General features: G+C 40.7%; 1 protein-coding gene across 1 annotated transcript in view; it reads left to right on the top strand.

Annotated features, from left to right (window-relative positions):
- gramd2aa (GRAM domain containing 2Aa) overlaps positions 1-17,682 on the top strand; it is a 46,368-nt gene that overhangs the window by 10,353 nt on the left and 18,333 nt on the right. The window contains exons 3-4 of the mRNA XM_036135709.1: positions 8,952-9,056; positions 16,731-16,788. Of these exons, the coding sequence (XP_035991602.1) occupies positions 8,952-9,056; positions 16,731-16,788 (163 nt within the window). The remainder of the gene's footprint in view (positions 1-8,951; positions 9,057-16,730; positions 16,789-17,682) is intronic.

The raw sequence follows: 17,682 nt of genomic DNA, 5'->3' as shown, positions 1-17,682 counted from the left end.
TTGTCTTTGGTGTTGTTGTGAGTATCAATTGCTGTTTCAGTGAGATGTCCTTAAGGTGGGATGTTCCATCTAAAAAAGGCTCCATGGCATAAAAGCCCTGATTCTCAGCAACTCTCAATGGTCGCAGATCCGTTGCGGTAAAGTTTGCAGGGAACTTTCACAGCTAGCTCCATAGGTTCCTGGTTTTCAGTGGCAGATGAGACCAGCTGTTTTACTTTGAGCTCCAAGTGGAACAATAAAATATGACTCCTCGTGATTTTTCAGAATATTCACTTTTAGTTTCACGCAGCCTGCCTAAGGTGCTGCTCCTCTGCAAGTCGTCTTTTCCTTTGGTTCAGAGCATGCTGGGTGGGGTGATCGTGACCTTATGGGTAGGCCATTATGTGCCTCACTTAGGCTACGTTCACACTGCAGCCTGAAGTGACCCAATTCCGATTTTTTTGTCCATATGCGACCTGTATCTGATCTTTTTATGACAGTCTGAACAACACAGATCGGATCTTTTCAAATGTGACCTGTGTCTGTACGGCCGGGTCGCATTTATCCGACCTGTACGTCACCGATACTCGACAAACGTCACTATTCTGCGTCCTGCTATGCAGAAGCGGGAAGAAAGACGACACCCATAGCGGACTATAATGAGAAGAGCAGTCAATGGAGAGAAAGCTCTGGTCAGAAAATAAATTAATGACCGCAAAATACGCGCCAGCATTATAATCCATGTTTACTTCTGCAAACACTGAAGACGCTTGCTACGTGATACGGCTGCGCATACAGGACACTTAGGTTGAACGTATTGAGTTCACACAGGAGGTCACATACAAGTCGCAGATATTTGGAAATGTGAACGGACACGCAAAAAAATCTGATTTCACAAAAAAATCGGAATTGAGCATTAAGACCTGCAGTGTGAACGTAGCCTAACACACTTCTTCCTTCTGCGTTCCTCAATACTGGATCATGAATTATCATTGAGACAACTGAGATTTGAAGTTTGGTGATCGACTAAGAATTGCCCATTTCCACATCTCAATGCTTGGAAATATTCATTTCATCCTCCACCTCTACCCTCAATACCCAATTGCCCCAGGCTAATGCCCGGGAAGCTCATGCTAATGTCCGGCCATGATCAATACAGTTTTTGTAGTACAGTTGATGTTGGAGCTTGTCATTAAACACCAAATTTCAAGCAGACCCATTGGAGCTTAAGAGGATTTTGTTTGGGGAATTAGATGTAAATGAGCCACAAAGCCACTTTACCCCCAGCTTTTCTGGGGTCAGTTCAATTCAAAAATACTTTATTAATTCCAATGGGAAACTAAAACGTCACGCTTTGAATCCCTTAGACGTAGATTTAGGGTGGGAAGACCCTGCAGTTCCCAGCCTTATCTATTACAATGGGCTTCTTTAGGTCCCATTTGATCCTCTGTGATCCCAGATAAGCAGTCAGATCTACCTTCCAGCGTCAGAAAGCCCCTGTTGTTTGAACAGGTCAGCGGCTGACGTAAAGCTTCTGGCCAATTAGAGATAATACACTGGAAACTGCATGCAGGTGCCTATTTCCATCAGCACCTGTAATTACACAGGAGCAGGTGGTAACAACTCCCCCCGGCCCCAAAGGACGGAGCAGAAGCAACGTGTTTGTGTCCATGTTAGAGAGGCAGAAAAAAAGTGATGTGAAGGAAATAATAGGCTGGTTAAGACGTCCTGGTGATGACCGTGGAGCTTGCTAATTAAAAACATCATAATATTTAATCTTAGCCACTGTAAAATGGTATATTTATTACACCAAATATACAGTGCAACATAAATTGGCCCCCTTTCGGATGTTTCAGCTGCTTTTTTGTGCTTTTGTTAATAAAACTGTAGTAAATTCTATTTGGGGTTTTCAACAAGAATGAAATAAAGTGAAACCAGATGTTTAAAAACTAATACATTTGTTTGAAATATTAATGGTACCAGAAAACAAAACATTAACTCCTGACTGACACTCAAATGTTATCCAGCCTTAAATTCCCCCAAAGATGATGTAGGAGAATCCACAAAAAGGAGGTTATTTTGTCTGGTGAGACAAACGTGTAGCTTTCTGGTCATCAGATTACACGTTCACCAGAAACACAGCATCTCCACCATGAAGCATGGCGGTGGCAGCATATTGCTCTGGGGATGCTAGTCCCAGAAGAGAGAGATAAGATGTTATAAGAAATGATCTAATAAGTATGCAGTGATTGGCATTGGTCCAAATAAATCATCGTAGTGAGTAGTAATAGTCCTCCAAATGGTCATATTTAAAAAATATAAGCAGGTGGTAAATGTCAAAGAATAAGTTCTATTATTAGCAGCCATAGAAAGTGATGTATGATTACTGAATCTGAAAATAATAGGCAAATTTATTCATTTATTTATACTAAAAAATGTAAAACAAACAAAAAAAAAGACATAAGAAGTAAATTTTAAACTTTTTAAATTGTAATTATTTTTAAATCTCTATTGGAAACTTCACCTGGTCATTATGTAGTGGTAGCAGTGGGTCCCCAAACAACAACACCTCCAAAGCCAGAGGTTGTCAGGACGTGAGACGCACACTAACCAAATAAATAGCTTAGAAACATGAAAAAGTCCCAGATCTTTGATGATCTAACATGGTTGAGGAGCACCACCCAGATCCAGGAACAAGCCTCACAATGCTCTACAGAGCCAAGGCTGAGAGTACTTAAAGCATTGCATTTATTTTATGTGCTTTTATCAGCTGATTTTTGACATGAATTTGTTAAAGATTCCAGAGAAATTCTGCCTTGTTTTCTTAAATGCTATCAGCTATAAACTTAAATTATTTGATTAATTTACCTGAACTAGTCCTGTAAATAGAGAATTTCAGAACGCCTAAGAATCTCACATGTAGCACTATGAGGGTTTTTTAAATGTTAAGTGCATCACAAATAAAATTTATTATTGTTGATGTTGTTGTAAATGCTGTAAATAAACAAAAGCAAGTTTGTGGATTAACTAAATACATGAACAAAATAGGCACATTTTGAATGTCTTTAAAAACAATTACTTTTAAAATAAATGCGTAAACATTTGAAGATGTTATCCACCCACCCACCCATTGTCTTTAATATCGTTTCGCTCATTTGTGCAGAGCCACAGGGGGGCTGGTGCCGTATCTCCAGCAGTAATTGGGCGGGAGGCAGGCTCCACCCTGGACAGGTGACCAGCTCACCGCAGGGCAACACAGGACAAACAACCAAAGCATCTAAGGGCAATTTAGAGAGACCAATTAACCTAAGAGCCATGTTTCTGGACTGTGGGAGGAAGCCAAAGCACCTGGAGAGAACCCACGAGAGAGCCCACGCGTGTATGCAAACTCCATGCAAAAAGACCTTCCTGCCACTACCAACTGTGCAGACCTGTCTATGTTAGCCAAGGGAATTTATCAGCCTGAAATGTTTGGTGGTAACTTGATTTCTATATATTGGTAATAGATATTTTTGTTGGTTTATCAATATATAATGGTGATTTTTTTATTTATTTTTATGTAAAGGATATAAAGTGGGTTAAGATGCAGATAAGTCATCAAATTTCAAATTCTTAAACTAATTTATTTTGTTGTTACTCTCTGCTGCCAGTTAAGGCTAAGTGAATTATAGTTGTCAGCTTGTTGTATAGTTATATACTGATGACAGCTTTTTAAATAATGACATGGTTGGGATGGTTTGCCATTTTCTTTACTCATGAATTTATATAAATACATCTCAGCTAAACACATTTTGTCTCATTACAAACACAAACTTCAATGTGTTTCTTGGGTTTTATATAATATTCCAACACATTTTTTAAACAACTAAAACTTTAAGACGTGTGGCATGCGTTTGTGTTGAGCCACCCAGGAGTCAGTACCTCACAAAGCCAGACTTTAGCTGCAGTTTCAGCTGCAAGTCTTTAGCGCAATGTTTCTTAAACTGTTCTCCAAATGTAAAGGTGAAACATTTTCCCGTTCCTCTTTGCGAAATACCTAAAGGCCTTTCAGAATGGATGGAGAGCATCTGTGAACATCAAAACTCAAATCTTGCCATAGACTGTCAAATAGGCTTAGATCTAAGCTTGGACTAGGCCATCTAACACATTAATCTAAACCGTTCCATTTTAGCTCTGTTCTCCATTAGCTGGATGTCTGGGTCGTCCTGCTGGAACAGGAACGTCTGCCCCAGCTTCAAGTCTTTATCACCCTTTCACATGTTTTCCTCCAGGATTTGCCATTTTTAGCTCCAACAATTTTATTTATAAAGCCTTTTAAAAAAAGCCTTGAAGGGAACATAGTGCTTCACAATCAAAATAATCAACCCAGCAAACACTACTAAATATAACGAGAAAAAAATAATAATCTCATCAACTCTTACAAATCTATTGCATGATGCTGCTGCCACCATGTTTCACTGTTGGGGTGGTGATTTCATTTTGGTCTCATCTGACAAGAGCCCCGTCTTCCAAATGTTTGTCCCTACATTGCTTTGTAGCAATAGATTCTCCTACATGAGCTGTGGATTTCCTCAACTCCTCCAGATCTACTGTGGGCCCCTGGGCTGCTTGTTTGAGGAATTTCTTTCTCAGCTGTTTATTCTCCTTGTGTTTTTAGGCACCGTCCACACAGAGGCGAGATTATGTGTATCCGCAAAGGTATTTTGTCATTTAGACGCGGCATCTACATGGATCCGGTGTTTTGGGAGACCAAAACAGTTATTTATGAAACCGGGACCCACAGTGGAAAAATTTCAAAATGGCAGTTTCGTATTTTCACGTGTACGTGCTAAACGTGTCTTTTCTTTTCTGAAGCGATGACGTCGTCGCTTCACCTCTCTTTCTAATCCACATGCACTTCACTCTCACAAATAACAAACATGGCGCCGCTCAGTGTTGCGTTGATGCTAAGGCAAATATTGGCGTTGTTATGGCTGCTACAGCTGATTCTACTGCTCCTCCTCTACAACAATCAAGAATATTTTATTTGTCACTGCAGCAAAATTTCTCTCTGACCTTTCTGGTTCACATTACACATAATGAAGGCAAAAACTGACAAACACACTAATGAACAAGGGTTACTTTTTTGTTTTGTTTAGCGTTCAGGAAAGTCACAGATAACAGGTAATGAGGTAGTTATGGTGCCTATTGAACAATGATAATTTCAGGCTTCGTTCACAGATATGTGCATTTAGATATTCAGAGATAATAGTGTGCAGTAGGCAGTAACATTATGGTGATTGTAACGTATGACGGGCTAGTAACAGTGGGGTGATTTTAAAGCGTTGGACTGCAGTCTCCTATCAGGGGGACGACTGCCTTCACAGCTCTTTGAAAGAAGAAGCTGTTTCTAAGTTTATTTGTTTCGGCTTTGAGGATTCTGAAGTATTTACCTGATGGGAGAGGGGCAAACAGCACATTGCCTGAGTGGGTGGGATCAGTGGAAATGCGTATGGCCCTTCTTTGGACTCGTTCTGCATAAATTTAGTCTGGATCTTGCAGACGGCATCCCACAATGAGCTCCAACCTGATTCAGAGAACCCCGTGAAACACATGCTTTTGGATCCGCCTCAGAGAAGAACGAGAATGATAGTCAGGAGAAGGTTCTGGAAAAGACCCAGCAGACGTTGTAGTTTGTGGGAGATGCCCAGTGTTTTTTGGAGAAGGGTCTTTAGGCCCCGCTAAATACGCCTATCCGTGTCTCCTAACCCTAGAGTCACTGAGCGTGTGTTGCAATGTACTCAGCTGCAGCTGGATTAACTTGATTTTTTGCTTGTTTCTGTGTCACAGCCCCCCCAATGGGCCCAGCATACATACCACAGGGTTTTTAGGGGTGCTGCATCCTCTCTTGTGGATGCACACTTTGTATATGTGTGTCCTGTCTGGCAATGTAGCAATAAGACTTGTTGTCTTGATGCTAAAAAGATAGTGCTCCGCTTGATTTCTATATGCAAGAAAAAGCTTTATTAGATTTAATGCTGGGACTATTTCACATCCAATGGACACCGAAACGGGAAGGTGGGAGAGGGGAAAAAAGAGAGAAACTGATGCAACTGCTTCTTCACCTGCAAAGAGAGACATAAAAAGACCAGCAAAACCAACCCGTAAGGAATTACAGGGACAAACAACCAACGCGTTGACACCATTACTGAAGAATATACAGTATTATTTAATACAAAATGTGATTAAGAAAAAAAATCACACATTTTTTTCCTAGTCATTTATGAACATTTACCGTGTTCACCTTCATGTGGAGTAGGCCTTAGTTGAAGGTTTGAAGAGAGCTCTGTTTGTTGCTCCAATCTAAAGGTGTTGTTTTATAAGCTAACCTGCTTAAAACCTCCCCACAGCTTTACCTCTGATAAAAACTAGATGCACTATGTTCACTGATGTTCTCTAACCAATGTCCTAGGTTTTCACAGACAGCTGTATTGATATTCAATTGAAATGATGCATATCTGAACTCTGTTTTCTTATCAGGTGTTGGGAGAACACATAGTTGGGAGTACATGTGCACACTGCACTTTTCAGATAAAAAAAAAAGAAGAACATTTGCGTTTCCTTCCATTTCATAAGTATGCATTGTGTTTGTCTGTCACATACAGTATAATTTTAATAAAATACCTTGAGGTTTATGGTTATAATATAAATGTTTCAAATGTTTACTTAAAAATGTTTACAAGGCACTGTTGTTAACAGGAGTTAAACTTAAGCCAAGAATATTTGGCTCAAATTAAAACATGTCTGTGTCCGTATTCATAAAGATTCCTAAGACTAAAAGTAGCTCTTGTTGACATTATTTTATTAAACATCTTCGAATTTCTCAATTTCTAAGATTTTTCTTAGAATTTTACCTCAGTAAGATAAAAAGTTATTCACAAAGCATCTTAGTCCTTAAGAGAGCTCCTAAAGTGAAAAAATGTTAGTAGTGAGGAGGACTTGTAGTGGAGGACATGAGCACATAAACATCTTTAACAATTGTTATGTCAATAAGATGAATTTTATCATCCCCATAGGTGGAAATGAATTAGTTTCAGTGGCCTGACAGGTTAAAGAAGCGGCTCTAACGTAATTTTAAGGCTAAATAATAGAAAGACAATTGAATAATCATGAATAAATAGTGGACAACTTACAAAGAATTTAGTACAGAGGCAATTTTATATTTAAAGAAATGCTCTCATTAAGAATAAGAAATGGGAAAAGTTGCAGAAAAATATATACATAAATGCAAACTCTTGACAAGATAAGAGGTGAGAAAGTATTTTCTGTATTTTAAATGATGATACCAGCAGCCTAAATGGTCATCTAGAAATGTGCTTGTGTGATGCCATCTCCTCTCTGGCTTGTGATCGCTGCATGGAGCGCTTCTCACTTCCCAGGCTGGTGCGTAAAAGCACCAGTATGTATCATCCACCTATTCCTGCCGTTAATCAGGGACCAATTTACCTTTCAATTCTCCTCTATTCTCCCCCAGAGCTGTGCGGGCCGGGCAGAGACGCTTTGCACAAGCAGGCAATCCCGATAAAACGCTGATCGGTGAGAGCACATTCATATTAAATAGATGAAGTGGTAAAATGAACAGTATGGCAAGTAAACATAGCAAGTAAATGAAAAATAATGATAAATGTGTAAATAAGGTGTGTCCAAACATTTTGATGCTGTGTGACAATTATTTAATTTTGCTAAGTTTCATCATCATATCACAGATTTCTTAATCCAGTCTAATCGGTTCACTTCTTTTCATTAATACAGGGGCACATTTGTGCATTTATTTTTCTCCCTTGCGCTGTCAACCAATCACAGCTCTTAAAAATGGCATCACACCTAACACTGGGGTCAACCACACCTCCTCACTATCATAAACATTCCTGTCGGCTTCTTTCTCAGAGTCGCTCTCAGCAGCGATCTGAACCACTCTTGAGCTTAAGACTCCCAGGCAGGAATTTTAGGACTAAGTTAGGAGCGGTCTAAGAGACTCAGAGTCTTTGGGAATATGGGCTCAGGCTTAAAGATTGAGCAATGTAAACTTCCAGTATACTGAATTATCTAATCTCTGGTTAGTAATAGCTCAAATTAAAGCAATGCAATAACTAAGTTCCCTGAATTACGACAGCTTGGTGTGGTTAAGAGGGAACGCTGGCAGACCGTGACTCGGGGATGCTTCAAACAAACGATTTGTCCAGCGGACCGAGATGCCTCCTCTGATTTAGAAGGCCTCCACAGCCTCAATACAGACGGAGACTGGAAGGCAAACCCGTTCCTGGCATCTGTTCCTGAACTACATGCAAAGCACCCTGAACGAGCCCTTAAACCGACCTGGGCAACATCATCCATCATACAAAACATGAAGCTCTGGTTTCATTCCAGCCCAAACCCTCCTCAGCTGAGCTGTGGTTGTTTGTTAACACCTGATTAATGGTTAACTTGACCTTTTGAAAGTCGATTCTTTTCAAAAAACTTAATTTGGAGATTTCCCCTTTTGCACAACACCTTACTGTTTTGTTCTCCTCCTTTCGCGACATGCTGAGATTGCACTTGGAGACAAATTTGGTGCTGAGACATCTGAAGTGTGTATTTATCAGCCGCCCCGAGCAGCACATCAGGTCAGCCATCTGCACAATCTCTGAGGTGCTCTACTTCTCTCTGCATGAGACATCTGGGCGAGAGTACACACTGACCCATTTACCAAAAGCACTAGAACACAAATTTTATTTTGCTACGTAGGTCTTTTTTTTTTATTTTTTTTTTTACGTACTGCAAACAAGCCAAACCAACTGTCAATAAGACAGAGTCCACTTGTTTGAAGCAGAAAGCGTTTGGGAAGTTTATCTCTTTGAAGCCAAACGTGGGGACAGAAAACAAACATTTCCCACATGGAGGCCGAGCGGAGAGGTGCCTGCTGCTAACATAGAGCTGCGTGTTTGTGTTTCCAGGGCCAGGAGCATGACTGAGCAGCAGGAGCAGGGTGAAGTAACAGGCCTCCTCGCAACGCACGACCTGGATCCCTCCAAAGACGACGACGCACATGGCCACTTCAGGCAAATTTCACCCAACTTTCACTGCTTTGACATGTTTTGTTGTTTTCTTTTTTTTTTCTCCCTATGCAAACCATCTGCATCCTGTGCATGATCATGGGTTCCAGCCCTGGGTGATTTATTTTCACAGCCTCATTTAGTTCTGTATTTGATGTCAAACAATGGTCACACACACACACACACACACACACACACACACACACACACACACACACACACACACACACACACACACACACACACACACACACACACACATGGGCTATCAAACTGAGATTTATAGAGAATGTGTTTATTTTCCCTTTGGAGGCCTCAGAAAAGATGTACCTTGTTAGTTCAGATAATACGGTATAACTGTAGAACTATAAAGTATTTTCATACTTTGCCACATTTTGCGCTGCTGAGAAACAAAATGTTTGTCTGTTATATAAGAAGGATTGGAGGCAGGAGCAGATTAATCCCAGGGAATCTGTTCTGGGATGAGATTTGCCTCTGAAGCGCAGTGCGTTGGTAAACTCGTTGAATGAGAGGGAATTGAGGATGTGGTGCGATTCTGCGAGCAGAGCCTGTATCCTCTCAGTGTGCAGATTACCTCCCTGATTCCTGATACTTAAAACTGAACTTGTTGTTAAATGCTGCTTTCTGGGACGTACAGGTTACTTTCCAGCATCTTGTATCTTATTTTATCGGATCTGCCTGGATTGGTCAAGGAATTTCAAGATGACTTTATTTTGAAGATAACCTAGCACTATCTGGAACTTACAAGTTACATTTTACATCTTACTGGGTCCTTATAGGTAATTACAGTATATATTTAGAGACTGTCAAGTTACATTCCTGGAAACCTCAGGTTACTTTCAGTGACCTACCTTTTAGAATCAAGAACATTTATGGTCATTATGTAACCATAATGACTCAGAATTGACACAGATTCACACATAACACACAGACACAACGTTCAAATAGTCAAATGCACCGACAACACTTTCTGAGAAGCTAAAAGCGCGTGAATAGTCCTTAGGCTCTGATGGGATTTAAATGTTCGAGCCAGTAAAGACAGACTGTCACTTTACAGAATGATGGAAATTACTGTGCAACTGCATGAATGTATCAGACAAACACTTCCTGAGAGGTTCAAAAGTGTGTGAATAGGCATTAGCAAAGATTGTTCAAGTTAATTGATGATCAAGTCAAAAAGACAGAGATCACTCAATTTACAGGATGATGTAAAAGAAAACTGTGCAATGTCACGAATGTTTTAGAAAAACATCACCGGAGAAGTTCAAGTGTCCAAAAAGTGATTAGCAAAATTTTAATCTTCAGGTTACAAAACTGTACAATTTGCATGGATGTTCAAACAAGTTCTCCATGGTGAAACTAAAGTGTAGAAATGGGCATTAGCATGTGAGAGACGGTGTAAATAATATCGATCAGATCAAGAACCTGTGGGACCAGCAACATGTTTGTAACAAGTTAACAGGCAATGAACTGGGCTGGTGCTTTATTTGACTCTCAGCAGGGGGCGACAGCCCTCACAGCTTTGGGACAGAAGCTGTTTTTAAGTCTATTTGATTTTGATTTAATGTTCCTGAATTGTTAACGTGATGGAAGTAGGATAAACAGTGCATTGCCCAGGTGGGATTATTATGATATAACCTGAAACTTCATTTACCTTACAGGTTCCACTTCCAAACTTACAGAGTGGCTCCTGGGATAGGTTCAGTTTCAGACCTTCCAGCTTATATTCCTGGGGTCGTATTTATAAAGCTTGCATACCCTCCCGGTCTCCCTCCTTCAGTATGTCGATGAAGACACAGCCTCAGAGAAATTTCATCCCACATTTGAAACAGCAATCATGTTTACTTGTTAGCAAGCTCTTTTAATGTGGGCAACTTACAGTATCTGCTTTTACCTCTGATTTACACTGGTTATTAAACTGCTCTATTTGTACTTTTTTCAGTTTATTTGTTTGTTCTCTCTCCATGGTTCCCATTTCACCATGAAAAACAAAGATCTAAATAATTTAAATACAGATTAAAATTCACGAGGTGCTTTCATTCTCTATTTATGGTTGAATCTGGGCGTGTGGATGGCAGAACATGAGGTGGAAACATTTATGCAAACATTCAGGCATGATCTAGAGAGGGAAACTCCAGAACCCACTGGAGGTTAGAGCTCACACTGGAACCTATAGATGACCTGAAAGTGGTGGGACCTGGCTATGACCCGACTTATAGGCTTGAACTTACTGAAACTGAGTGCTGTCGAGTATGTTTTTCTTTCCTTAAACAAACATGTCAATGTCAATACTAGCAAAGTTTTTTTAAAGCAAATATAAGGTTAGTAAGAAATACATTTCAGCTCAGATATCTGTATAGAAAGTTACATGGAACCCTGATAATTGAACTCATAAACCATAATCTATCTAGACACCTAAAAGTGTCTTTTAAGTTCTAGGAAATGAGCTCTTAAGTTCTGGAAAGTACCAGGTTACAAGTCGTCACATAATACAGCCAGATCCCTGAAAACTCGAGTCAAATTTAGGAATGGACTCTGTAAGTTTTGGAACAGGCCCTGTAAGTCCTGTGAAGGTAACCTGTGAGTTCTGGAGAAATAACCTTTGTAAGCTGTAACTCCCAGGAGAGGACGAGATGTTTTGGGCATCGCTACCATTTTTTTCAGATTTCATCTTTTGTGATTAACTTTGGCCAAGTTGCAGAGATTTCTGTAGACTCCTGCAGACACTCGTGTGCTCCAGGCAGAGTCTGTCCCGATTTTAAACCACAGTGATTTTAGGAAGATTACATAGCGAACATTCCCACAAGCTGGCAAGCAACCGAGGACGCCTCATCCCAGACAAAACAATCGAGACAGCCACTTACATTAACAAATGTGTAGGAAACACTTGCCAGTGTTTCTTACATTTATATTTCTGTTCCCTGGTTTGGAGAAAATGATAAAGCGCCATCATAATGTATATAAACAGTTGGAAACCTGCACCTAAACTGATTTTATTTTAAACTACCAGGGACTTCTGTCATATTCAAGACAGAGATAAGGTAAAGGTAGCGGTAATTCTCTTGTGAAATCAGTCTTTAACTTCAGTAACAACGGCCTGCTTTTTTGAGAACTACTAACAGAGATTTAACACAATTTTAAATCTTAGCCTTTACATTTCTTTTACTGTTTCCATCCAGATAATAAAGAAGTGTTATTTTGTTCTGAGCTGCCTAAACATCAACTCTTTGGCGCAAACCGCTTTTTATTTCCATCGCTAATGCCTAAGTGTTTCTTCTCTTCATTTTTTTTAGCATGCGTACATCTTACCCTTTGCATCTCTGCCCTATTTCCTCTGGCTCACGTTAAATTACTGACTAAGAGTCTGCTGCTGCACCGGCCACCGATGGGAGGTGTTCACTTTCTAATTTGGGATTTAATTTGGGCTTCTTTGAGCTTGTAATTAGCTTCACCATTCTGCCTCGCAGTCAAGGGCACTGTGATGCTCGGACGACGGCGCATGCGCGCGCACACAAACACGCCTGCAGCATTTTGCTGCATTTTAGCTCCCATTTCCAAACCTGCTGTGTTATAAAAAAAAACGACAGAGATTAAAGAGAGTTATGCTTAATTTGTATGAGCCTCATTGTATCATGTCTGTAGGATTAGTGCAGTTTAAATACCTACTGCCTCCTCAGGGCCACCCGACGTTAAAACAACCAACACATTTTGTTGCTGTGTGCAGACACCAAAAGCCACGCCGTGGGGATTTTATGAGGTAGCCTTTGAAATACCTAAAGGTTTTCTTTCTACTTCTGCATGTCTGTACCGCTACCTCATTTCTGCTGTAGCAAAAACTCCTAAAACCCCACAACGCCAGCCCTTCCAAAGGCGATCAGTCGCCCGTACTGGCAGTACGGGTGAGGAGCTGGAGCTTGTGTAAAAGAAGGAGACAGATGGAGGCGAGAAAGCCCGTCGGTCCCCACAGGGCCGCCTGTGTTTTAATAATCACTCGCTCCTCTCCACCTGAGAGCGCCGAGCCGCTGTGCTGCCTATTTATAGGAGGAAGCCAGCAGGCAGGAAGAGCAACACACATGCACTATTGTTCATAACACGGTCACAAGATGAAGAGATGTGTTTTCCAGGAAGGGGATTTTATTTCCCCCCTCTCCATTTCTGGGTCAAGCTACGTAAAAATAATTAAATGTTGAAGAGGTTAAACGGAGGGCGGCTTTTAATTCCTCTCATGACCCGATTAATGCTCCAAGTTAGTTTGATTACTTTAAGCCCATGTTGGCGTCTGAACTTTCTGGTCCTTACAGGTTCTAAAAAGGACTTAAATCTGTCCTAAAGCATCCGAAAAAAACACGCGGAACAGATCCCACACTGTCCTAAGCTGTGAAACAAACAGGGAGCCACTACGTTCATGTTTTACATAAACAAAGCGTGAAACTAATTCCACCCCATGATTCAGGAGCCTCAGTAGCCTCTTTTAGCGATGACAAGTTCAGCCAGTTATTTCCTGTGTGACACAGTTTCTCACATCACTGTGGAGGAACAGTGGCCAACTGTTCTTTACAACGTCGCGTCGGCCCGTTAAGGTTTGTGGGCTTTTATTTGTACATAGCTCACCTGCGGTCACACATCAGCATTTCAAACCGCTCAGGTAAGGTCAGGCCATTTTTTTGGACTACTGCAACATCTTGATTCTTATCTTTTTCAGCTGTTCTTCTGTAGATTTTCTGCTTTGTCGACTCGTCCTGTTTCTTGAACTAGTTGACGACCTCACATTTGAATCTACAACACTTTGGTATACAGGGGAGTTTCTGGGTGACCCAGTGACTGCATGTGGCCTGGGTCTTGTGGCTGAAAAGCAGGCCCAAATCATCACCCCTCCCCCCACTGTACTTGACTGATGCGCTAATATGCTGTTTTTTTTTACACACATAGCACTTTGCATTACACCCGTATCTCTACTTTGGTAACGTTGGTCCAAAGGATGTTGTTCCAGATGTGGATCATTCCAATGCAAACTGTGCAGATGTCAGTCGTGGCACTATGTTCTTTTTTGAGAAAGACGGTTTCTCCTGGCAGCTCTTCATCACGAGCCAAGCCTGCTCATCTTTGCGCTACTATAGTGATTTTTAACATTTAACATCTTAACTGAGGCTTTTAGATCTGAAATGGACCTCTTGGATTTGTTTTGAGCATTTCATGGTCTGACCCTGGGATGAATTTCGCTGGATTTCCAGTCCTGGTAAGTTGAAATTGCGCTTGTAACGCTCGTCAAATTGATGGCCAGTAGTAATCGCGTCTCTAAGATTATTCCTGATATCTTTACACCCTGGCATTGTGTGGTGAAGCCCCTGGTTTGCATATTTGAATACCATGAAAAAGAACCACATGGAAAGAAATATGACACACACAGAGTTGTTTAAGAGTAGAGGTCAACGTATCCGGTTACTGAGCGAGGAGACTGACAACCTGCTGCAATGAGAGCATGATGGGGAAGATGTTTGACACGACGGCACCTTGCACAACAGCAACACTGTTCAAAGTGGAGACAGAAGCACTGCCATTTCAAGATTTTCTTAAAGATTCACTATATATGAATTAATTTTTACTCTGGTAGTCCACCATTGTTACTTCAGGATGTGAGCTGCGCTCTCATACGTACCTTAACCTGCCTGGTCTCCATTTAGGGATGTAAATAACGTTCCTGCAGTAAAACTTATTCAAGGCTTTCCTTCATACTAGCAGCACAATTCTCAACTCCTCTTTAGAAAAAAAGTAGCATGTAAACATATCAATCATCACGTGTGGATCATTATTGCCATAGTAATTTTACTCCACTGTATATCTAAAAGTCATACAGACCAAGATATAAAGATGAATGCATTGTGGATTAATGGAAATAAATAGTAATTCACATCAGTAATTTAGAGAAATTGGAAGAATTTCCAGTTGTAAATATAAATATTAGCACTGACCGCAACAGCCTCCCCAATATTAATATTAATATTGATATTAATACTGATTTTACATTGCGCCACATATCAGACAGTAACTTCCGCTACATTAGGACATGACAAAAGCAGCCCCCTCAGAGTCTTATATAGTCCGTCTGTGGTGTATTTCACACTTATACTGTCCAGGAAGCTACTACACATAATGTGACTCACATCATAAAGTTTCCTCTGTATAAAGATCTGTTTATCTAAGTTATGGCATAACCTGAAAATGATAAAAAGCAGATAATCTGTAAACAGAGATCCAGTAAATACTCTGTTGTTTTGTATTAAACGTGTGGAGTCTCTGCTAAGTGTTATTGTGGTCACGTAATGAAAATAACGTCTCTTGATTTACTCCATTGGCTGATGTTGCCTTTAACTGTGACTGAACGGGAAGCGGGCTTGTCTCATAGCTGGAAAGTTGTGGGTTCGATTCCATCTTCCTCCCCCTGCCACATGTCAGTGTGCCCCTGGGCAAGGCACTTTACCTGAAGTGGCCTACCGACCTGCATTTCAGAGTATGAACGTGTGCTCCTCCTTCCTTCTTCTCCTGTTATAGCGCTGCCTTGTCAGTGAGGTGGTGCTCATTATAAAATGTTTGAGAACCACTTTTTTTTTTAACCAAATAAATGTCGTGGAAGATTTTCCCTCAAGCCTTTGATCCCAAAGGAGGAACCTTTGGGATAAATGCAGTTCTGTAAAGGCGATGTTTCCACCTTAAACATAAATAGGTGCTGTCTGATAAGATGTTCAGACCCGACTGACTGCTAATACTTGCCTAGACGGTGTGTTTTCACCCAGGAATGACTGCAGCACTGTGGACTTGCACTGCGGGCTGCTTTCAGCTATCAAAGCCACCTTCATGCTCTTCATTTCAAGCCGTTCAAACACAAACAGTCCGACAGAACCGCTCAGTGTGCTCGGGCAGCTGCAGCTCCTCAGAGCGGCGGCGTTATCAGTGCATCCTCCCGCTGCTGTGTTTTCATATCAGCACTGCATTACATCTCCCCTGAGCTCGCTGCCAATCACCCGACGCTCTCGCTGAGATACTGGATGAAAGAGAAGCGTGTTTCTTTCTCTCTATCGTAATACCACAACACGTTCAGGATTTATTTTGGCCCGTACCTGCTGCCACCTTCCCTGGAACACCTGAACCGAGCACAGCGGCTCAGTGGCGTTTCCCTTCCAGGATTGATTGTGCTCCGTTTTTATCTGCTGAGTTGTTATTTCTGCCTTGGAAGCAGATTTATGAGCATCACGCTGGGACATCTGCGGCTCCGCTCCGAGTACTCCTCCAGAGGCCAGTTTGAAGCGAAACTCGCGCTATTAAAAGAGTGACACAGATAATCTCCTGGCGAGGTCACTATTCACGTTTGAGCCGCTCAGTATTTCTATCCGATGCTGTTTAGTGCCAACTGTTTTCTCTGGCGTCACGCCTAAGGAACCGTAAAACAACATATGTAGCTCCATGCCATCCATGTTCAATGTTTTGGCTTTCTTTAGCTGAAATGTTCTGTTAAATGTGTGTGAATGTTTTCACAATCTGTATTTTTAGATCTTATTAAAGCTTAGCTTGCACCGCATATAGAGTATTTGAGGGTTTGATTTATGTGTTTTAAAGGTTATTTAATAATTCTAAATAGTTGAAACATGTTTCATTGCACCACAGGTTTCAGCTGATTGAAGACCTTTCCTACGAAGACGTGAAGAAATGTTACAGAGGATCGGTGAGTCTTTTCTGCTTTTGCTTTAAACAAAGTTGTAACAATAGATAATAACAGTGTAGTAAGGCTTGAATAGTGCTAGAAAGCGTGTGGAACAGTCGCGCACTTCTTCAGATTTCTGAGACCATTTAAAAATGCACAGTGGGCTTTAAAAAAGTATTTGCTGCCTTACATTTTTCTTCTGTTTTTGCTTTTTTTTTTGTCAGATAATCACACAAACTGCAAAGAAAAACACAAAATTCCCTTTTTAAATGATCATTTCATTCATCAAGGAAAAAAAGCTGTTCAAACTAACACGGTCCCATGTGAAAAGGTAACTGCCCTTCTTGTTAAATCCTTAAATAACTGTGATAAACAAAAAACGTTTTCTTGGAAAGCTCTGCTCAATTTCACTAGCCTAACTTCAGCCTTATTATTTCCTGACCTGGAGATATAATAATTAATTTATATAGAACCCGTCTGACAGCATGAAGTAGGCTAAAAGATGTCAAAAAGCAACTCTAAATAAAAACAGTATGAAGACAAAGTCACTGACCGAAAAGACTCATTTACATGTCACCACAAAATCTTGATGTCAGTTGTTGCTGCTAAGGGAAGTGCAACTAGTTCATAGGTTTAGGAGGAAATTACATTTTCACACAGCGCCAGGTCTGTTTGGATAGCTATTTTTCCCCTTAAGGAAAAAATAAATAAACCTACCTTTTCTATTCACTCTGCTTGCCTTTCTCTGATGTGTGACAAAAGAGCAAAAGCAGAGGAAATCTGTAATGGGCCAAACACATTTTCACAGTCCTGTGGTCATTAAATTTAGCAGAAATGATCACAGAATGTCTTTTGTCTTGTTCCGTACCCTTTGTTTTTTCCGTCGTGTGACATAATACCAGCACAGTATGAACT

The sequence above is a fragment of the Fundulus heteroclitus genome, chromosome 4 (assembly GCF_011125445.2).
Source record: "Fundulus heteroclitus isolate FHET01 chromosome 4, MU-UCD_Fhet_4.1, whole genome shotgun sequence".
NCBI classification, from domain to species: Eukaryota; Metazoa; Chordata; class Actinopteri; order Cyprinodontiformes; family Fundulidae; genus Fundulus; species Fundulus heteroclitus.
Note: the sequence above shows the minus strand (reverse complement) of the source record. Positions and strands in the feature narration are given on the sequence as shown.